The sequence below is a fragment of the Cannabis sativa genome, chromosome 4 (assembly GCF_029168945.1).
Source record: "Cannabis sativa cultivar Pink pepper isolate KNU-18-1 chromosome 4, ASM2916894v1, whole genome shotgun sequence".
Taxonomy (NCBI): domain Eukaryota; kingdom Viridiplantae; phylum Streptophyta; class Magnoliopsida; order Rosales; family Cannabaceae; genus Cannabis; species Cannabis sativa.
The window spans coordinates 29,057,916-29,081,517 of record NC_083604.1 but is presented as its reverse complement, the minus strand read 5'-3'; the positions used below and the strand labels follow the sequence as shown (position 1 = coordinate 29,081,517).

Below are 23,602 nucleotides of genomic sequence, written 5' to 3'. Positions count from 1 at the left end.
CCAAGGTGTAAGAATACCTATCGCTGATTATCATGTCAGTCTAAATCCAGTGAACTGACAAATCAGGGAATAATCTTTCGAACACATAATTAAGATTATATTCCACTGTGCTAACAACACTATAATCATTAACAAATTCATATGTTCTGGTCATAAATCATTTGAACCATGAAACATAAAATGTTATTTCTGATCTTTATTAATAAGTAAATCTGATTATATTGAAATGGGTTTTATTTAGGGCACAAAACCCAACACACTAGGCAAGGGAACCGAGAGTTTGAAAGTCGATACGCAGCTAATCTAAGACTATATTATTATCTAAGAATTATATTCAGAGATACTGTTGTAAGAGCTATAAGAAAAGGAATCTTCTTCCTTGTTGTTTAGTCAATACAAATAACGAGGATGAGACTATTACCAAATTGCTCGGGGCTGAACCTCTATAAAATGCATGTGTCTTATTATTGCTTTATTATATATTTGTTACGACATATCGTTTATCGCTTATAAAATAGACTCATTGTCGTTGGCTAAAAGCGAAGTCAACAGATAGTATTATTAACTTGTAGACTAAGTCCCATTTTATGTGCTAATTAAGTAAAAACTCTTGTAAATATCCATATTTAATCTTTTTCTTCAGCTTACTATTACTCGTAATCGATTTTTAAAAATCTCGATGAACAACTTTCAAGTGATATGGAAAAATCCTATGGTGCACTGTCTAGAGTTTTCGACATCCCCCTTATGTTTCGATATCCAGAGTTTTGGTCTTAATTCTTTTTATCTGATAGTTTACAACATAGTTATTTAAAAGTTTAAATAAGATTCAAATAGTGATTTATTGCACGTGTCATTTTTATGTTATACGCGTGTTAAATAAATTTTTTGAACCTTACATTTTGTGTTGTAATATATTATTTTAAATTTCTCAAAATTAAGTAGAATGTTTTGAATAACTTCAATATGCACCATAATATATAAAAAAAAAATGAGATTATAACGGTTCATAAAAAAAAAAAAAAAGTACATCGGTGCAACTATATTTTTAAGGGTGCAGGCATTTTTTAGCACAAATTTTCTTATTTAATACAATTTTATGAACTCGAGGAAGGCCACTTAAATTAGCTGAGTTTGCCTAAGATTTATTTCATGAAACTTTTAATCATTTTGAAAATTTTGAACAACAAGAAATAAAAATGAACTTATTCTTAAAATTTCATTGCCAACAATGATGATAAGAAGTTAGAGAAGAAGTAGACAAATTTATTATTTTTAGTATGACAGAAATTAGACAGCTAACAAGCTACAAAATATGGAATAAACTCTAAAGTAAGTAAAATAAAGACAAATAATATAATAAGTATATAATTTTATAACATGTGTGTCCTCTTATTAGAGCTAATTTGGAATTGGTCTTGAACCTTTTCAAGCACTTATTTTCTTCAAATCTATCTAAACTCCACTCTTCTACTGCTTTCTAGTTCATGGTGTCACCTGCAAGGAGAAAGAAAATTTTATACAATTAGTGAGGTACTAACAAAAAATCATTTGTTACAATTATGCTCTGAAATAAGTTGAACCATTTGAAGATTTATAGATGTTTCTTGACATGCTTAAAAGAAATAAAAAAAATATTATGTCCTAACAAATAATATGACTGCTAAAGAGTTGTGGAAAAAAAAAAGAAAAGAAAAGAAAAGAAAAATTCTTGTTAAAGAGGATAGAGAGTACTACATGGTTCAAAGTTAGCAGTGCACTTTTCAGGGAGCTGTAAAGCCATGTTCCGATCAACGCCAGAGATTGGAGGACCATTGACTAGGACACACAAGCATGGCTGTCCTAGAGCCTTAAGGGAGTTGCAGCAGGCTTCGCTTGGAGGGATAGGGCTGAAAGGAGCAACTGCAGCTCTGCATGGTATTAGCTGAATGAGTGCTGAGAAGAAAGTGCTTGCACAAGTTGGGATGGGCACTTGTTGCTCTTCCAAACTTCTCACTCTTTCCAACAACATAAGCGCCAAAACTAGCATTGTCAGGCTTTTAAAATGCTTCATTATTTTTTCCTTCTTCCTTAATTCAACTTTGATTGTATATAAGTGTACATCAATTGGGTTCTTTATAGATTATATAGGAGTTTTAAGGGTTGATATTGCAATGTCATGCAATTGTTCATTGGCATCCTAACCCAGGTATCACACATCTTATGCCGTTTGTTTAAATTAAAATTGTCATCTGAACTTGGCACCAAAATATGATTAGCGTGTAAGGGAGGCAGTTGTAGGAGTTAAATTTCATGAACCTCTATCAATTTGATGAATAGACTATGCATTACTACTTGGAAAACAAAAAACAAAAGCAATATATTCTTATTCTAAAATTTAATCTTAAATCACAAAATGCCAACTATCCAAAGATAATTATTGTAATAAAACTAGAAATTGGCCAGCTATAAAAACTAATGTATGTTTTCATTTCATTTCATCCTTCTTACTACAATTTTATAGATTGAAAAATACAGTGTTTTACCTACTCTTTCTCTATTACATATTTGTATTCTATGTCATTCCAAATCATACTTTTTTTTTTAAAAAAAAAAACAAAAAACAAAATTAACCTTCCTTTCAAACCCTCTAATCAATTCTACAAATGATTTTGTTTAAATAAATTTTAATTACTGCTGTCCAAAATACTGTATCCCCATTGTTATTTTTACCCCGTCTGCTACACATTAATAAAATGCTAATTAGGATTTTTGCTCCCTGAACTTTGACATATACCAAATCATACCTCCTGAACTTTTAAGGTCGTTAAAAATGCTTACTGAACTATTGAGATTGTTAGATTTAAGAACTTTTTTTCAATTTTAGTAAACAAGTAAACATGGATGAAAGTTCAGGGGTCATAATTTAGTATATGTCAAAGTTTGAGGGGCATGATTTGGTAGATATCAAAGTTTGGGGAGCATGGTTTAGTACATAAACACTCAATGAAATAGTAAAATTGAATGAAATTAGACAAAAGTCCTTAAATCCAACAATCTCAATAGTTCGGGGGGCATTTTTAACGACCTTAAAAGTTCAGGGGACATGATTTGGTACATGTCAAAGTTCATGGGTCAAAAATCCTAATTAACCTTAATAAAATACCCAATTATATGAGTTCAAATTTCAAGGCTTCTTTAGTACATCTATTCCAATAAAACAATGCAAAATTTATTGATTAATACTTGTCTCATAAAGTAGAATTTCTATCTAAAAATACATTTGAGACTAAGTAAATTATATTCTAATTAACAGGTAATAACTAAATAGAGTTACTCAAGAAAAAAAAAATCAAATTCCAAAAAATATCAATGTAATAATAATAACAATAAATAATCATTAATACTATATTATAATAGAATTAATTTTGAGTAAATATAATGTTTATACATGTATTACAATTTGAAGTAAAAAATTAATTCTACGTAAATAAATTTAAAAAAATATATGTATATATTTTATTAAAATGTAAATAATCTTATATAGAGGTATACTTTATGAATACGGGACTTAGAAAATGTATAACTAATTACAATTTAGAGGTTATTCTTATTTATAACTTGCCCAAATTGGGACTTGATTTTTTTTATAATAAATTAGAGGTTATTCTTGAATAAAGTATTGTTAAATAGAAGTTCTACGATATATTTAATACAAAAAGATACTGTCTACCAGGAAGATATAAATAGGTAGGGAAATTCTATAGTTGGTGCATTATCTTTTATGGAATTGTTTCTCAACCTGAAGAGAGTATATTGGTAATCAAAGAAATATAATCTATATATATATATATTAGTTGGACTGCACATGAACTTGTAAAGGTTATTGTAAGAGCTTTGAGTTTTTTACAAGTGTGTATGAAACTTTCAAAGATTTAAACCTATAATCTATTTTTCTCAAAAAAAAAAAAAAAAGGAGAGGAGGGAGGAACTATAACAATATTTGAAGGTTGCTAAACTCCACCGTTAATTATCAAAAGTAAAAACATATTTATAAATGGAATATACTTATATTTTATTATTATTTTCTTTTTGACGTAAAATATACTTATATTTACATTAACATAAGTTGTATATACTATATTACTACTGATTGCAAATTTTTTACTCCATCTAATCGTCAATAGCATTGTATTTCCTTAGATTGGGATGAGAACTTAATACATTGGATACAAAACAACAAACTGAACCAATGTACCAATACAAGTTGAATAGAAAACAACAATAGACTTCTATATGTGTATAGACAAAACGATTCCTGTAAAGATCGCTTAGCTTAAATTTGAAAATTAGCAGATGATTAGGGTTTAATTATGAAAATTATTTATTAATTCTAAATTATTATTTTATGATGATTTATTTAAATTCAGAATGCATTTTATGTTATATTTTGATATAATATTTTTGATTGATTAAATAAATGTTACAAAAGTTACAAGTTTGTTACTAAAGAGATAATATTTAATCTAGTGGGGGATTGTTATATTATTTATAATAATATAATATATAGATTAAATATGTGTAATAAACTAATAATATGTAACATATGACAATGTATATTAGTTGTCATCTTTTTGTAACATTTGGGAGTTACTTGTTACTATGAGTAACCTCCACCATCATCACCAACATTAAGAGTGTAAGAAGATGTTACACATCTTAATTTGAAATTCTTAATGCTATAGGAGTTATGGTGTGTGTAGGAGTTACATTTGAGTCCATAACATCTATGGGGTTATGAGTTTGAATTTCAAATGGTGATGATATCCTAAACACTATATAAAGAGGTCTAAGATGCTCATTTTGGAGAAGAAGTTTTCTATCAAGAAAGCACTTTGCTAGAAAACCCTAAAAGGCTTGATAATTCCCAAAGCTATTTCCTAGAGAGTTCCCTTAGTGCTTAGAGATAGGGGGAAATAAGCTTTTGGACAAAGGTGTAATACCTTGTTCAAGTCATGGTGATCCCCACTAATCTACACTCAAGGTTGTGAGTGAGTGTTTATATATATATTATTCTCTTGTTATATATACATATATTATATTACATGCATGTGTTGTAATCTTCTCTTCTACCTTTCATATATATATATATATAATTTATAGTGTATATATATGTATTGTAACATATATTTCATCAAATCTCTTTTATTGTCCTTGTATTATTTTTACAATTGAGTTGTATATATCTTGGTTTATCTTCCATTGTAATAATATCTCTAACAATCAAAAGCTTATCCCTTTTCAATGGAAGAGGTGATAAATCAAGTGTGAGAACACAAGGATAAGAGATTATATGTGAAAACCATTCATGGGTGAGCATGGTGGTGTATATTATGTGATTTACTATATTTTTTATATGATAGTAATATATATGATATATATATGAGTTATATATATGCGATCATGTGTTTATATCATATTATATATATGATATTTAAATTTTATATCATGTTATTGTATGTATATATGTGAGATATATAATATATATCATGTATATTAATATGTATATATATGTTATATATGTGTGAGGTATGTAACATATATAGTTGTGTAATTAATGTATATATTATGTGTGTATGATATATATATGTATATTATAGTATATATGTTATATATATATATGAGATATGTAACTTATATATTATGAATTTAATATTGATATTATGTGTAAGTTACATATGAGATGTGATTAGTAACATACATATTATATTAATGTATGAGTTATATAGTATGATAATAATGTTGATAGTAATAATATAATATTATTTATTGCTATTGATGTGGAAATTATTATCATCTATTTTGTGAATAAAGAATATTTTAAATTCTTTTTCAATTTGGTAGTGAACATCTCACTTTATGAGATAATAAAAGACGGCTTTTGAGAAGTTACATCTTTTATTGGGTTATAAGAGATAAGCATCTCATATTTGAGATAAGAAAAAGTGGACTATGAGAGTTACACTTTTATTGGACTTGCATTGTCATAAGCAAGAACAAATGGATTAAAAGTGAACCCAAACTTGTGAAATGAGCCCTAAATTGGAAGAGCAATTTTGGACTCAAAAGTAAATGAATCAATGTGGATTCAAAAATAGTAAAAAGATAACAAAATTGAAGAAGCAATTTTGAATCTTAAATGATCAAAGTTGTGAACAAAATTGATGAGAATTTTGTTAACTTTGGTATAATTTTGGGCTAATCTCAATAAGGAGATAACCTTAAAATTATGAGTAAAAATAATCACATTATTTTATGAGTAGTAATGTGAGTTTGATATTTTAGTTTTGTTGAGAAAACTAAAAATGTCAAATGGTATTTTTAAAGTGGCCTTAAAGAGTCATTTGAAGAGGAAAATACACAAAAGTGATATTTTATATACACTTTATGGTAAAAATGTGGGGGTGAGCCACAAATTTAATCAAAATGTGTTGAGACATTATTGATTAATTTATTGATTTTGGATTCAAATTCTAAATCAAATTTGGCTATGTGTATATGTAAAATTTTGACATATTTTGGTGTCAAAGTTAAGTGAAAATAATTTCAAGAAGGAAATTAATTAAAAGAGTTATAGAGACAAAGTGGTCTTCTATATTTTAAAATCAAGATATTGTCTTAATAATGAAATGTGAAAGTGTGGGGGTGTATACTCTAATATGAGAAAGTTTAGACATACTTGGTGTCTAAAAATAAAATATGAGAATTTAGACATGTTTGGTGTCTAAATTGGTGTATTTTTGATATGTTTGGTATCAAAATTATTGAGAATTTGAGTTGTGTGAAAATTAATCTTTTATGATTAAATTTTCAAAGCTTAAGTACTTAAGGAGAAAAGTGGTCACAAAGTGAACACTATATTTTTGGCATGCATGATTCACATGGAATCAATAGTGAGAGGTTATAACAAATCGCTTAATCTCCGTACAAGATTAAAGCATGAATTTTCGAGGATGGGACCTAAACTCCCTTAGCGTTTTGCTCATTGATGGTAACCTATCTTAACACTAGTAAAAATTTAGTCTTAAGTTCAATAGGTAATAACAAGTCAATAGAGTGAATGTGGTACTCAATTGTCCCATCTATGGATGAGTACATGTTGTAAAATTGAGGGTTAAAACCAAAAGGTTTTTTAATGGAGCTTAAGCTTAAGAAAACTCACTTAAGCTTAAGAAGTGTCTAACGAGTGGTGAGACACTAAAAATCCACCTATATGGACTAGAGGTGGTGCCGCCTTTTATGAGAATTGGGAGTTATTCTCTAGAGAGTCCATGAATTGGAATTTTGCACATGGCCATTAACGGTGCAAGAGCGAGACATGCGGTCTCAAGTGAGCATTAGCGAGGGTGTGTGTGTTATCACCGGTTTGTATTAAAGGAATAATGGTTCAATGCTACGGCAACCAAAATTTCATCAAACTTTGTGGTAATTACACTAAAATAAAATTCAAGTCGAAAGACATTTTATCTAATGCACCTAAGCAAGACTTCTTAAAAGTGTGTATTTAGTCAATCAAAGTGGGGGAATGTTATATTTTGATATAATATTTTTGATTGATTAAATAAATGTTACAAAAGTTACAAGTTTGTTACTAAAGAGATAATATTTAATCTAGTGGGGGATTGTTATATTATTTATAATAATATAATATATAGATTAAATATGTGTAATAAACTAATAATATGTAACATATGACAATGTATATTAGTTGTCATCTTTTTGTAACATTTGGGAGTTACTTGTTACTATGAGTAACCTCCACCATCATCACCAACATTAAGAGTGTAAGAAGATGTTACACATCTTAATTTGAAATTCTTAATGCTATAGGAGTTATGGTGTGTGTAGGAGTTACATTTGAGTCCATAACATCTATGGGGTTATGAGTTTGAATTTCAAATGGTGATGATATCCTAAACACTATATAAAGAGGTCTAAGATGCTCATTTTGGAGAAGAAGTTTTCTATCAAGAAAGCACTTTGCTAGAAAACCCTAAAAGGCTTGATAATTCCCAAAGCTATTTCCTAGAGAGTTCCCTTAGTGCTTAGAGATAGGGGGAAATAAGCTTTTGGACAAAGGTGTAATACCTTGTTCAAGTCATGGTGATCCCCACTAATCTACACTCAAGGTTGTGAGTGAGTGTTTATATATATATTATTCTCTTGTTATATATACATATATTATATTACATGCATGTGTTGTAATCTTCTCTTCTACCTTTCATATATATATATATATAATTTATAGTGTATATATATGTATTGTAACATATATTTCATCAAATCTCTTTTATTGTCCTTGTATTATTTTTACAATTGAGTTGTATATATCTTGGTTTATCTTCCATTGTAATAATATCTCTAACATTTTATATGTCATATATGGAAATTTCATAATTTTGCATATTTAGTGTCCGACAATATTAAAACGCGGTGTTTGACTATTAGAATCACATCATAGTATTTTTAGTATAGGGGAGCGATATAGTTTATACATTGGGAATGTCGGGTTTTGTTGGGATTTTAGAATTTTTCAAAATACCCCTAAGTGGTTTAAAGATAGTTTAGTGTAGGCAAGGGCATTTTGGTCTTTTTGCCCATTTTGTATTTTGTCTTTATTGGAGCTAATTAATTAAATACAAGCAGATTTTTTAAATGTATTTGGCTGAGTTTGATTTAATAAAACCTATGCGATTCCTTTAATTTTAAAAAAATTAGAAAAAGTAAGCAAAAATCACATTTTCTCTCAAAGCTCTCTCTCTCTTTCGAACCCTCTTAGAACCCAACTAGGTTTTGATTTTTCTTTAGCAATTCAAGGTGATTTTCAGCAAGTTTCTAGTGAATCCAAGCTAAGGTATAGTCTTTATTAACCTCCTCTTTGATTTCTTGGGTTTTAAGTTATGGAATTATGCATGCTTTGTGGTTTATGTTGTTGTAGCTGCTGTTAGTGTATGGTTTTGTTTTCTGAAGCTTATTTATGTTTAGATATGTGGATTCAAACAGGTTATAATGGTTGTTAGTTAGAATTAACCAAGTTTTGAGTTTAGAACTCAAACTTGGAGCTTTAATGGTAGTTTGTGTTTCTGAGCATGTTAGTTGGTTTTGTTGCTTGGGATATGTTCTTCATAGTCTTAATAACAGGTCTGGAAGGTTTGGTTTGAATTGGGGTTGATTTGAGGGAGTTATGAATTTTTGAGCCTTTCCTGCACTGAATCGAAATTCCGGTTCAGGGGGACCTGTAGGAACCGAAATTTCGGTTGGTCCCCAGGAAACCCCTCGAAACCAGAATTCCAGTTGGGAACCGGTCTACCGGTTGGGGCAGTTTTGGAAACCCTAGTTTTTCCCATTTTTTGAGATGTTTAGGGTATTTCCATGTTATCCATCGATAGGGAAACTTTTAGTTTCAAGTTTAAATTCGCGAAAAGTGATGTAGCGTGTAAGTTACCTATGTTATGATTGTTGTGATTTAGGAGCCTGTAATTCGCCGAGCAGTTGTTCCACTCAGGTTGGCCGGCACACCTGAATTTGGAATCAAGGTAAGATTAGTATAATGTTATGCATATGTTATCACATGTTTAGCGTACATGTTGTTTATGCTTGTTAGATTACATTGATATCAGTAATAGTATACATAGAGTTGTACTGATTACTGATAAATGTATGTTGGCTGAAATACTGATCGATGTTGTCACATCAATATGGCTAGAGTATGACTAGCATATTGAGTATAGGCTTACATTATGGTCGATAGTATTGTCGTATGAACGTTCTAGACTCAGTACCGTGTGGGACATGGGGATTAGGGTTATGATCGGGTGTATGGGCGCCAGGTTATAACCCAGGTTAGTTCCATGTTATCTGTTATGCTTTTCTTAATGAGTTTGTCGACTCACAGTGTTGTCTTTATGTGTAGGTAAGGGCAAGGCTAAAGTTGACGACCCGTGAGTACGAGCAGGTGAAGATTGTACATGTCAGGGCAGTTAGGCCTGGAGCGTACGATCTTTGGGACATCGAGGCTTTCGCTGTATAGTCGTTAAGCGACAAACTTTTGATTATATGTATAGCAAATTTTTGTAAAGTATTTGTAAACGGGATCTCGAAATGTCATATATGTAATACTTTAAGTTTTTAATTAAATAAGCAAATTTTAATTATTCAGGATTTTCAATAACCTTGCTGATTAGCAACGAGTTGCACAGTACGTTTAAAATCACGATAACACGCTTATGTTAGTTAGGGTGTTACAATTCCATTACCTATCAATAAATTATTTGAATATATATATACATCATCAATATTTGGATAAAATAATAATCTTCATATGATATATGTACAGAAAAATTAATAGTTTTATATATAAAATACAGCTATATTTAACAGTTTTTATTAGTTAAACAGAATATTTTAAAATATAACAATATTCCGTTAAATTTAATGGTGTTAGTAGGATTAGTTTTATAAATATATATAAATATTAATATTATTTATTTTACATTAATTTAATATATATAAATATTTTTTTCTGAAATTAATATTTATAAATATTAATATTGTTTGGTTTTAGTTAATTGAACATCAATTTTAAATTAATTTAAATATATGTAAATATTGATATATAATTTGTAACATTATTATTTTTTATTGTTATTTTTAATATTGAGAGTATATTTAATTTTAGGGGCTGTTCGGTAATCATTTTAAAAATGATTTTTTGTTTTTTTAATCAAATATTTAGTAATTTAAAATAAAAGTACGTTCGGTAAAATATTTTATTTTTTGTTTTTCTAATTTAAAATCAAATTTATGTAAATTTTTAAAAACAGATTTTGAACGATTTTAAAAATTTTTAAAAACACTTTTTTCCTCTTTTCTCGCTTCTCTCTCGCTCTCTAGTTCTGCAATTTCAATGATCTTCAATGGCTTCCATTCAGGTAATCTCTTCCTCTATGTATATCGCTCTCAGTCTCTCTCTCTCCCCACCTTTCTCTCTCTGAAAGATTTTTAGTTTAATGAGATTTAGGATTTAATCTCTGAAATGAGACTTTAGTATTTTACTCTGAATTGGGTTCTACATTTTTTACCTCATAGTATTCTCGCTGAATTCGAAGCTTGGGGTGTCGTTTCTGAAGTACTCGTTTCCGGCGACACCGTCATAGCCGAAGGTCCAAGTCTTTCTGGCATTACGCACGCAAGCTCTATTAGGCGATGTCGGCTGTATATTCATGGCCTTTCTCAGGTGACGGACTACAACAAGGTTGGTATGTACTTCTCCCATATTATTTTTTAATAACTTTTTTCCAATTATAAATAGCTTTCTTTGTTGAATCATTCATTGGATGAGTTCTTTGGTAGATCCACATACTGAAGCCTTGATATTTTCTTGTCCATGAGTATTTTCTTTTTCATTCCTTTTAATTTGGGATAAACATATTTGTTCTTTACCATGATTTTGGTTTGATAGCAAAAATAGAAGGATTTGGGGAAAAAAAACTCAATACTCATTACTGGACACTTTACTCTTATAATTAATTGTGACCATTCTCTTATATACACACTTTAAAATATATTTATTGTTTAGGAAAGAAATTTAGATGGTGGAAAATTGAAAAGAATAATATTTTATGCTAGTGTTCTAATGTGTTGAATAAGAGTTGCATCGTGGTCCTTTCCTGGTGTAAGATGTTTAATTTATTTTGACTTTATTTGAGATTGCAACTATTGTGTGTTTCGATAGGAAGATTAGATGGAATTCATATAGCTTATATATAGATTTCTTTAGGTAGATGTGAAGGAATTCTTATTTGGCACTTAATAAAGATATGTTGATTCACATACTGTGTACTGTGTAGTCTTTTTGTTAGTCTTTTTTTTTTTTCTAAAGATTCAAAATAGTGTTATATGGTGGCTTTGGATCTGCATAATTATAGAAAGTTAATTTGGTATACTCTTTCATTTTCTTTTTCCTCATATGGGTTTCTTTCTTAATTGTCATTATTAAGATTTGGATTTTATTTCAGACCACAGATTAATCAAAATACCACTAGCTAAATCTTGGTATTAGGATAAGATATTTTCTTAAATATGTCTTTAGTGTTTTGTTTCCATGTGGGTTTGTGCTAAATGCAGTCATTAAGTGTTGTCTTGTTATTATTCCCATCTCTCTGTTCATCAAAACCATATAAAGAGTTCACTCTGAGCAACGATGAATCCCATAGTTTTCACCTATTGTTTTGTGCTTTGAGCTGTAAGTGTTAATGAATCTATGTGTTTTTTAGAATGAAAGGTAGAAGGCCTTATTTTAGGCTAATATAAAATCATAAAATGGAGATATCTTATCTATTTTGCTGAGGACAACTGAATTTCACAACTAAAAGATTTATTTGGTTATAAATTGACATTTGCTAGTAATAGAAATACACTGTGTTAATATGTTTGACATCTTCTATTTGATGTTTGATAAAGTGTTGCAAGCTGACGGAGATAGGGGGAACAACGGGAGGCCATGCCCACCCCTAATATACTTTGTTCTTTTTAAAATTTGTGTGCATATGAACTGTTTGGTTAAATCTCTCAATAACCTGTATGTGTTGTAAAATGTTAATTGTGTGTTTTATAATATGTAATTATACTATTTAACTCAAGCTTGCCTAACATTACTAATCCAAAGATACCCATATGATTTCTAGTGTAATTATATTTCTTGTCTATTAATTCAAATTTACATGTTGATATGTTGATTTGCTTATTCAAGGTTTTGGTCTGTCTTAATAAAGTTCATGTTGTTTCAGTACTTGCAAAATATGGACGATTGTTCTGTAGTATCTCCTGTTTGCATCTTTATTGACTATTTTATGAAATGAAATAATGAATCTGAAGTATTCTTAGAATGAAAAGAATGATGTATGGGTCATGGCTAGCTGTAGCAATTGCTTACTGTTTTTAGGTTGGCATGAGGCTAATTAGGATGAGAAGTTACTTTTAAGAAGTTATCTATCTTTGAATTTTGATTAGATAATTTATATGAAAAAATAATATCAATTAACATTGTTTAGAAAAATATTATCTGATTGATTCTGGATATACAAATATGCCTGGTTTTCTTTTCCCATATCGAGGAGAAAGATATCATTTGAATCAATATACAGATCATAATCATTCAGGAAAAAAGGAGTTCAATTATCGACATTCGTCTTTGAGAAATATCATCAAGCGGTACTTTGGCGTATTAAAGGCTCGTTTTTTAATTTTAAAGCAAATGCCTTTGTATGATTTGAAAATACAGAAGTACATCGTGCTTGCCTGTTGTGGAATTCACAATTTTATAAGGACAAATGTAGAAAAAGACATATATTTTGATGGAGATGAAGACATCTATGAAGTACAAGATGCTACTATACAAAGCACTCACGAAACTTTGAATGATATTGTTGGGTTTAGCATTTCAAGAGATCAAATTAGTGAAAATGGCGAATATCAATGATGAAATTGCTGATCATCTATGGATTATGGAGAGCAAATCGACGATGAAGATAATGAGTGAAACTTATTAACAATTAGAAAATTTTTAATATTTTTCTTCAAGATTGAACAATTATTAGTTCATATTTTATTATGACTTTGTCGATTTTATGTTATAGATAATGAGTTTCGTGATTTTAAATTACTTGAATTTTTTTAAGATGTTAATGAGTATTTTTTACTTGATTTTTTTTTATAATTTTTATATATTTGATTAAAAATAAAAATAAATGATATTCATAATTTTTTTATTTAAAAAACAAAAAAAAAATTAAAATTATGTTTTTTGTTTTCAAAATTGAAAAATAAAAATATTTACAGAACATATTTTTATTTTGTGTTTTTAAAATTATAAAACAAAAGTGGTTACAGAACATACTTTTGTTTCTGTTTTTAAAATTTAAAAACAAAAGTGGTTATAGAATACATTTTTATTTTTCAAAAACAAAATTTTAAAAATAAAAAATCTACTTTTATTTTTTAGTTTTTAAAATTAGAAAACAAAAGTGTTACCAAACGCCACCTTAATATTTTTAACTTTTATATTTAAAAATATTATTATTTCTAATATTATTATTTTTTATTCTTATTTTTAATATTGAGAGTATGTTTAATTTTAATCTTTTAAAATTTTATATTTCTTTTCCTCAAATTTTTAAGACTTTAAATATTTATAAAATTAAATGGTTTTCTTTAATTTATAAAATTTTGAAAATATGGCTCTCTAGCAGTTTTTGTTAGTTTAATATATTTTAAGAATATAAAAATATTCCGTTAAATTTAACGGTGTTAGTAGGATTAGTTTTATAAATATATATATAGTCACAAACTAATTGTTACGCAAATTAAAATAATAAATTTTGAAATAACAAATATTTAAGAATATTAATTATCACTTTTTCAATGTGATAAAATATTTTAACATTATACATTAATTTATTTTATCATTTTAAATTTAAATTTATTTGTACAATTTTTTTAAAAAAGAAAAAACAAATTGCTTACAATAAGAAAAATAATCTACACATGTAAAACCTTTATTTACCACTGCCTCTTTGTAGGTATTATGAATGTAAATGGGGCGGATCAGTCCCTTTTAAGCTTTATGAATCAGGGATAGTCAACCCCGAACCGCCTAAATCGGGTCGGGTCTAATCGAATGCAAATGTATATATTTTTTTTTAAAAAAACAATATATATATATAACATATTATAAATATATTAAAACTAAATACAGTTTTTTTAACTAAATTGCTCTTATTTTGTACACTTCATCAATATGAATGTATAGATACATTCTTTAACTAATATATATATATACACTATGTGTGGTAAATGTGGTGTGGTAAATGTAGTGTGGTAAATGTGCTACACGCACATAAGTCCGTCAAAGCATGTGGTTTATATAATTATATATTTTACTTTCATTAATTATGTTTACACAATTGTTAAAAACAAATTAAGTTTAAACAAAGAGATATAGGTTTGCTTATGCAAACTAAGGTCGTCAGTAATTTTGTCTAAATGTATGTACATATAATTTTCTCTACTATTATATACAAATAAGACAAGTTTAGAAGAAAAATAAAACAATAATTAACACAAATTTTTAGAAAAAAAAAAAGTAAAGTAAGAATACAAAATAGATTAATATTATATGTATGCTCGTATAGTCTTCTCGTATAGTTTTTGTAACACCCTAACTAACATAGGCGTATTACGTGATTTTTAAACATGCTGTGCAGCTCGTTGCTAATCAACGAGGTTTATAGAAAACGTGATTAATTAAAATTTTTCCTTTTTAATTAAACTTATAAAATATTTATACAAAAGGCTCGGGATTCCGATTACAAAATAATTTACAAAAGTTTACTGTTCATACAAAATAATTGTCGCCTAGCGACTAGTTACAAAAATTAGCCTTGTTGTCCCGATGATCGTACGCTCCAGGCCTAACCGCCCCGACATGTACAATCTTCATAAGCTCGTTCACGGTCCATCAGCTTTAGCCTTGCCTTTACCTACACATAAACGTAGAACTGTGAGTCGACAGACTCAGTAAGAAAAGCATAATAATATTCATACATAAACCCGGTCATGATTAGACGCCCATACCCCTGATCATAACCCTAACTGCCGTGTCCAACAAGATACTGAGTCCCCCTAACTGCCGTGTCCAACACGGTACTGAGTTCTGAACGTTCATAGGGACGGTACTATTGACAAGTAACAGCCTGATCGGTCGAACCGGTCATACTCCGGCTGCTGGTCATACTCCAGCCTGTACCGACGTGTTACAGTATCCGCCTGATCGGTCGAACCGGTCATACTCCGGCTGCTGGTCATACTCAAACCTGTACCGATGGGATACGTCAATAGTACGGAACCACCAACCTAAGTGTCAGCCTGATCGGTCGAACCGGTCATACTCCGGCTGCTGGTCATACTCCAGCCTGTACCGACGTGACAGGGTTGGATGGTTCGAAGCCAACATACATAACTAATGTAATCTAACAGGCTTCCTTCATGCACGCTAAACATGTAATCTACATATGCATACTGTTATACTAATCTTACCTGGATTCCGAATTCAGGTGTGCCGGTCAACCTGACTGGAACTTAACTGCGCGGCGGATTACAGGCTCCTAAACCATAAAAATCACAACACTATAAGTGACACGCTAAATCACTTCTCGGGGACTTAAACTAGGAACTAAAAGTTTCCCTATCGATAAAAAGCATGGCAATACCCCCAAAAATATAAAATCGAGGAAATCTAGGGTTCCTGAATTTTCCCCAACCGGTAGACCGGTTGCCCAACCGGAATTCCGGTTCTGGGAAATTTTAGAACCCCATCCGGAATTCCGGATGTACAACCGGAATTCCGGTTCCTCGCAGGCAGCAACATCAAAATTTCATATCTTGCTCAAATCAACTCCAATTCACATGAAACCTTCCAACCCTGTTCTATATATCCCCTAGAACATTTCTAAAGCTTCAAAACCACCCAGATTGCACATAATCAAAAATCACCATTAAAGCTCAAGCTTTGAGTTCTAAACTCAAACTTGAGTAAACCTAGCTAACATGCAATCAAACCAACATAAATCTACTTAATCATGCATAATTAAGCCTGTGAAAACAACTACAAACATCAACAACATCACAACAACAGATTCAAGACATTTCTTTCAAAAATCATAGTTTTAGCATAAAAAAAATCATAACTTTAAATAACCTAACAATCAAGCACTAAAAGAAGCTTAATTAAACTCTAATCAACATGATTAAATCACAGAAAACAACAACAAGATCACAGCAGCAACAACCTCAAATAATCATGCATGCATCACTCATCTTTTTCATAAAAAATTCAAGAAAACAAAGTAAGAAGACTAGACAAAGGAATACCTCTTCAAAGATCACCCAAAAGTTGCTGAAAATTACTAGATTCACAAGGAAAAATCTCCTTTTCCTTGCTGCACAAAGGAGCCGAAATGGAGAGGAAAAGAGAGAGAGAGCTTTCTTTGAAATTTTTCTATTTTTGACTAAGTGTTGAATATGTGAATGAAAAGGAATTTTAAGGCATATAACACACTTACTTTCAGCCAAATAATAACTAAATAAACATTTATTTTTCAATTAATAAAATCACTAAAAGACAAAATATCATTGGGGCAAAAAGACTATTTTGCCCCTCCACACTAAAATAACATAAATAACACTAAAGGGGTATTTTGGGGAAATTCTAAATTCTCGGCCATTCCTGACATTCCCAATGTCTAATAAACCGTCCCAAACTACTAACATACTAAGTTGTGATTTTTACTGAGCCAAACACCGAGTTCCAAAATACTGGGCATCGGAATGCAAAATTATGAAAACTACTACATGACATAAAAATGCATCTCTGAATTCAATAATAACAGTATAATAAATTATTTAAATAGCTATAAATAATTTCATAATTAAATGTAATTAACTGCTAATTTCTAATTTAAACTAAGCGGTCTTTACAACTATTCCCCCCTTAAAAGGATTTCGTCCCCGAAATCTAACCTGAATACCTCTGGATATTGAGCTCTCATATCTGACTCTAGCTCCCAGGTGGCTTCCTCCACCTTGCTATTTCTCCAGAGAACTTTGACCAATGCTATGGTCTTATTCCGAAGGACTTTATCCTTTTTATCCAGGATCTGCACTGGCTGTTCTTCATAAGTCATGTCTAGCTGCAGCTCAAGGCTCTCATAATTGAGTAAATGAGAGGGATCTGAAACGTATTTTCTCAACATCAAGACATGGAATACGTTGTGAACTGCTGATAAAGCTGGAGGCAATGCTAACCGGTATGCCACTTGACCTATCTTCTCGAGAATTTCGAAAGGTCCTGTAAATCTAGGGCATAACTTGCCTCTTTTCCCGAAACGTTTGATCCCCTTCATCGGAGATACCCGTAAAAAACACATGGTCCCCTACTTGGAACTCAACATCTCTGCGTGTCGGATCTGCGTAACTCTTCTGTCTACTCTGTGAGGCAAGCATTCTAGCTTTTATCTTCTCTATTGCTTCATTGGTCCGCTGCACTGACCCTGGACCTAGGTATTTCCTCTCCCCTGTCTCATCCCAGTGAATGGGAGATCTACATTTCCTACCGTATAACAGTTCGTAGGGAGCTATCCCTATCGTACTCTGATAACTGTTGTTGTAAGAAAATTCTATCAACGGTAGATACTTATTCCATGAGCCTTCAAAATCCATAACACAGGCTCGCAACATGTCCTCCAATATCTGAATTGTCCTTTCGGACTGACCATCTGTCTGAGGATGGAATGTTATGCTAAATTTCAGCTTTGTACCCATTGCTCGCTGCAAACTCTGCCAAAATTTGGAGGTGAACTTCGGATCCCTGTCCGAAATTATAGACTTCGGTACCCCGTGAAGTCTTACGATCTCTCTGACATACAACTCTGCCAACTGATCCACTGTAAATGTTGTTCTAACCGGCAGAAAATGAGCAGATTTCGTAAATCGATCCACCACTACCCAGATGGAATCAAATAAACCCGTGGTCCTAGGTAACCCGACCACAAAATCCATCGTGATATCTTCCCACTTCCATTCTGGTAGGGTTAGAGGCTGCAACAACCCTGCTGGTCTCTGATGTTCAGCCTTAATCTGCTGACAAGTGAGGCATCTCGATACGAATTTTACCAAATTCTTCTTCATACAGCTCCACCAGAAGTACGGTTTCAGATCTTGGTACATCTTAGTGGTGCCGGGATGCAGAGAATACGGGGTAGAATGAGCCTCCTCCAAGATCTCATTCCTGAGTTCCATACTATTCGGAACACAAACCCTAGCTTTATACAGAAGCATCCCGCTGTCTGACACTGAAAAGTCCTTGGCTTGGCCAGCCAACACCTCATCTCTGATCTTCACTAATTCTGGATCCATCATCTGAGCGACTTTTATTCTTTCCAACAGATCAGATTGCAGCGTTAAGTTGTGAAGCTGACCTACCACAAACTCAATGCTGGATCTAACCATATCCTCCGCTAGCTGAGGTGAGATCTGAACCATACTAGCCACTTGCCCGGGACCCTTTCTGCTCAGGGCATCGGCCACTACATTGGCCCTTCCCGGGTGATAGAGGATCTCACAGTCGTAATCTTTCACTAATTCCAACCAACGCCTTTCTCTCATATTGAAATCCTTCTGAGTAAAGAAATACTTGAGACTTTTATGGTCGGTATAGATTTCACACTTTTCTCCATAAAGGTAATGCCGCCAAATCTTCAATGCAAAAACCACTGCGGCCAACTCTAGATCATGAGTCGGGTATCGCTGTTCATAATCCTTTAACTGACGAGAGGCATAAGCGATGACACGATCGGCTTGCATCAACACACACCCCAAACCCTGTTTGGATGCGTCACAATAACCTACAAACTTCTCGCTGTCTGAAGGCAAAGCTAGCACTGGAGCGGTAATCAACCTCTGCTTCAGCTCCTGAAAACTAGCTTCGCACTTGTCTGACCAAATAAATCGCTGATTCTTCTTTGTAAGCTCGGTTAGGGGCATTGAAATTTTAGAGAACCCTTCCACGAACCTACGGTAGTACCCAGCTAAACCCAAGAAGCTTCTGATCTCTGTCACTGTCTTCGGTCTCGGCCAATCCCTGAGGGATTCGATCTTCCCGGGATCTACGTTGATCCCATCTTTGCTGACAATGTGCCCTAGGAAGGACACCTGAGATAACCAAAATTCACATTTCTTGAACTTGGCATAAAGCTTGTGTTCCAGAAGCTGTTGCAGTACCATCTGAAGATGTAATTCATGCTCCCCTTCTGATTGAGAGTACACGAGGATGTCGTCGATAAACACAATCACGCAGATATCGAGGAAATCCTTGAATACTGTATTCATCAAGTCCATAAATGTTGCAGGAGCATTGGTTAGTCCGAATGACATAACCAGGAATTCGTAATGTCCATACCTAGTGCGGAAAGCCATCTTCGGAATGTCCTCCTCTCGGATTCTCAACTGATGATAACCCCAACGGAGATCAATCTTAGAAAAGACCGTCTTCCCCTGAAGCTGATCGAACAAATAATCGATCCTAGGTAATGGATATTTATTCTTCACCGTCAGCTTGTTCAATTCTCTGTAGTCGATGCACATCCTCATAGATCCATCTTTCTTCTTGACGAATAAAACCGGGGCTCCCCAGGGTGACACACTGGGCCGAATAAACCCTATGTCAAGCAACCCTTGGAGCTGAATCTTTAATTCCTTAAGTTCAGCTGGAGCCATTCTATATGGGGCTTTGGAAACCGGTTCCACCCCTGGTGCCAAATCTATCACGAAGTCAATCTCCCGCTGAGGTGGTAATCCTGGAAGTTCTTCGGGAAAAACATCCAAAAATTCCCGAACCACCTTGATGTCCTCTGGCCGAATGGTATCTGGCCGAGTGGTGTCCACCACCACGGCCAGAAATCCTAAACAACCGCCAAGCAATAAATCTCTAGCTGACATGGCCGAAATCACCGGGATCCGAGATCCCCGAACTGAACCAATAAACACGAATGGTTCTTCACTTTCCGGTTGGAAGATCACCATCTTCCTTTTGCAATCAATGCTCGCCGAATATTTAGATAGGAAATCCATTCCTAAAATAATATCAAACTCTACTAAACTCATCTCTATCAAGTCAGCACTTAACTCTCTACCATCTATCCTGATCGGCATAGACCTAATCCACCTGTTGGAGATAACCAATTCTCTGCCACGTAATAGGGTTCCAAACCCTGATTCATAACTATCGTACGGTCTATCCAATTTACTAAAGACTCTGGCTGCCACATAAGAATGTGTAGCCCCAGAATCAAACAAGATGCGAGTAAAGCGAGTTATTAACGTAAAGCCGAATTCGTCACAACTGATGGGCTGGCATCTGCATTAGCCTGAGTGATGGCAAACACCCTGGCTGGAGTGGGTATCGCCGGAGCTCTCGGTGCCTCTGAACGGAGCTGGGGACAGTCCCTCTTGAAGTGTCCGGGCATGCCACAGTGAAAGCATCCCTGACCTTTGCACTCACCCCTATGGTGCCTTTTGCAGCTAGGGCACTCGGGATAGGAAAATCGGGTCTCAGTACCACCGGAACGACTACCTCTATTCTGGTTCCCCCGGAACCTCTTGTTCTGACTCGAGCCACCGGATGCAGTGGGTGCTCTCTTCCTCTGATCAATGGCCGAACCACTACTCCCCCTGCTAAAGCCTGATGCAGGAGGGGTAGGAGCCCCGCCACTTGCCGGAGTACTAGCTCACTCCGACATACACCCAACTGCGCCCTCAGCTCGCAGTGCCTTCCCCACCATCTCAGCATAGGTGGTCTTGTCGTCCGTGGTGATCATCAAATCATGTTTGATCCTTGCATTCAACCCATCCAGATACTTCTTTTTCTTGCTGAAGTCGGTTGGCACAATTCCCGAGGCTAACCTCGCCAACCGATCGAACTGAGTAGTATACTCGGTCACGCTCATGTTCTCACGCTGGGTCAGGTGAGCGAACTTTTTCCTCTTCGTGCTTCTGACCGCCTCATTATAGTATTTGGCATTGAAGAGTTCCTGGAACCTTTCCCAAGTCATGGTAGTGACGTCATGAATCTGAGACACCATGTCCCACCAGACCAGAGCGTCCTCCTAGAACTGGAAAGTGGCACACACCACTCTATCATTACTGGTGACACCCATGAAGTTCAAGATCTTGGTGATCACCGTCAGCCACTGTTCGACCTTCATCACGTCTGGACCTCCCAAGAAAACTGGAGGTGCTTGCTTCCGGAACCGTTCAGACAGCGGTTCCAATCTATTGGCCGCCACCACTATCTCGGCCTGGGCAGCAGGGGCAGGTGCCACTGGAACTACGTGCACTGGAACTGCAGGAGCACCCTGCTGTCTCAACCTCTGAATCTTGAGGTCTTGTTCTTCTATCCGGGCTTGCATTTCCGCAAACCGAACCTCCCAATTCTGGGCTCCCTGATCTGCTGGGGGAGCCTGGGTAGCCTGTGGCGGGTTCTCAACATCCCGACCACGAGCCCTGCCTCGGGGACCTCTACCTCGGCCCCTAACTGGCGGGGGAAACTGAGCTCCCTGACCTTGATTCGACCCTATTGAGTTTCCTTGACTCCTGGTAGTCCGCCTGGCATCCATCTAGTCAGAACCGCCTGCGAAACCAAGAGTTGGCATATCAGGTCGTATTCAAGGAGAGCTTACTAATGCCGCTTAATTTGGAAATTAAAAACGAAACATGCGCCTATTCTACTATCAGGCTACTAATATGCTTCCTAACAGGCTTTTCTTTTTTTTATAAATAAATAAATAAACTACTAAAGCAATAAAGGCTTACTGAACCGTGAAACGAGCTAACTGCTGATGATGATTGTACATGTCGTGACGATCTTCGGAAGACAACCTCGCGGCTCTGATACCAAATTGTAACACCCTAACTAACATAGGCGTATTATGTGATTTTTAAACATGTTGTGCAGCTCGTTGCTAATCAACGAGGTTTATGGAAAACGTGATTAATTAAAATTTTTCCTTTTAATTAAACTTATAAAATATTTATACAAAAGACTCGGGATCCCGATTACAAAATCATTTACAAAAGTTTACTGTTCATACAAAATAATTGTCGCCTAGCGACTAGTTACAAAAATTAGCCTTGCTGTCCCGATGATCGTACGCTCCAGGCCTAACCGTCCCGACATGTACAATCTTCATAAGCTCGTTCACGGTCCATCAGCTTTAGCCTTGCCTTTACCTACACATAAACGTAGAACTTTGAGTCGATAGACTCAGTAAGAAAAGCATAATAATATTCATACATAAACCCGGTGATTATCAGACGCCCATACCCCTGATCATAACCCTAACTGCCGTGTCCAACACGATACTGAGTCCCCCTAACTGCCGTGTCCAACACGGTACTGAGTTCTGAACGTTCATAGGGACGGTACTATTGACAAGTAACAGCCTGATCGGTCGAACCGGTCATACTCCGGCTGCTGGTCATACTCCAACCTGTACCAACGTGTTACAGTATCCGCCTGATCGGTCAAACTGGTCATACTCCGGCTGCTGGTCATGCTCCAGCCTGTACCGACGAGATACGTCAATAGTACGGAACCACCAACCTAAGTGTCAGCCTGATCGGTCGAATTGGTCATACTCCGGCTGCTGGTCATACTCCAGCCTGTACCGACGTGACAGGGTTGGATGGTTCGAAGCCAACATACATAACTAATGTAATCTAACAGGCTTCCTACATGCACGCTAAACATGTAATCTACATATGCATACTGTTATACTAATCTTACCTGGATTCCGAATTCGGTGTGTGCTTGGTCCAACTTTATTTGGAACTTAACTGCGCGGTGGATTACAGGCTCCTAAACCATAAAAATCACAACACTATAAGTGACACGCTAAATCACTTCCCGGGGACTTAAACTAGGAACTAAAAGTTTCCCTATCGATAAAAA

At 33.8% G+C, this 23,602-nt stretch overlaps 1 protein-coding gene and 1 long non-coding RNA gene across 6 annotated transcripts; one reads left to right on the top strand and one right to left on the bottom strand.

Moving 5' to 3' along the window:
- Positions 1 to 1,245: 1,245 nt before the first annotated feature.
- Positions 1,246 to 2,202, bottom strand: LOC115718067 (protein M7). The gene is made up of 2 exons (XM_030647030.2): positions 1,738 to 2,202; positions 1,246 to 1,497 (listed from the first exon to the last, which is right to left on the bottom strand). The coding sequence occupies exons 1-2, from the start codon at positions 2,051 to 2,053 to the stop codon at positions 1,481 to 1,483; spliced, it is 333 nt and encodes a 110-aa protein (XP_030502890.2). The 5' UTR covers positions 2,054 to 2,202; the 3' UTR covers positions 1,246 to 1,480.
- An 8,528-nt stretch (positions 2,203 to 10,730) lies between these two features.
- LOC115716487 (uncharacterized) lies at positions 10,731 to 13,719 on the top strand. Of its 5 annotated transcripts, none has more exons than XR_009687304.1 (3): positions 10,731 to 10,970; positions 11,128 to 11,293; positions 12,502 to 13,719. It is a non-coding gene; the product is annotated as an uncharacterized LOC115716487 (long non-coding RNA). The 5 variants fall into 5 exon arrangements; XR_009687303.1 differs by having other exon boundaries at positions 11,128 to 11,297; XR_009687307.1 differs by having other exon boundaries at positions 10,732 to 10,970; positions 13,185 to 13,719.
- Positions 13,720 to 23,602: the final 9,883 nt, after the last annotated feature.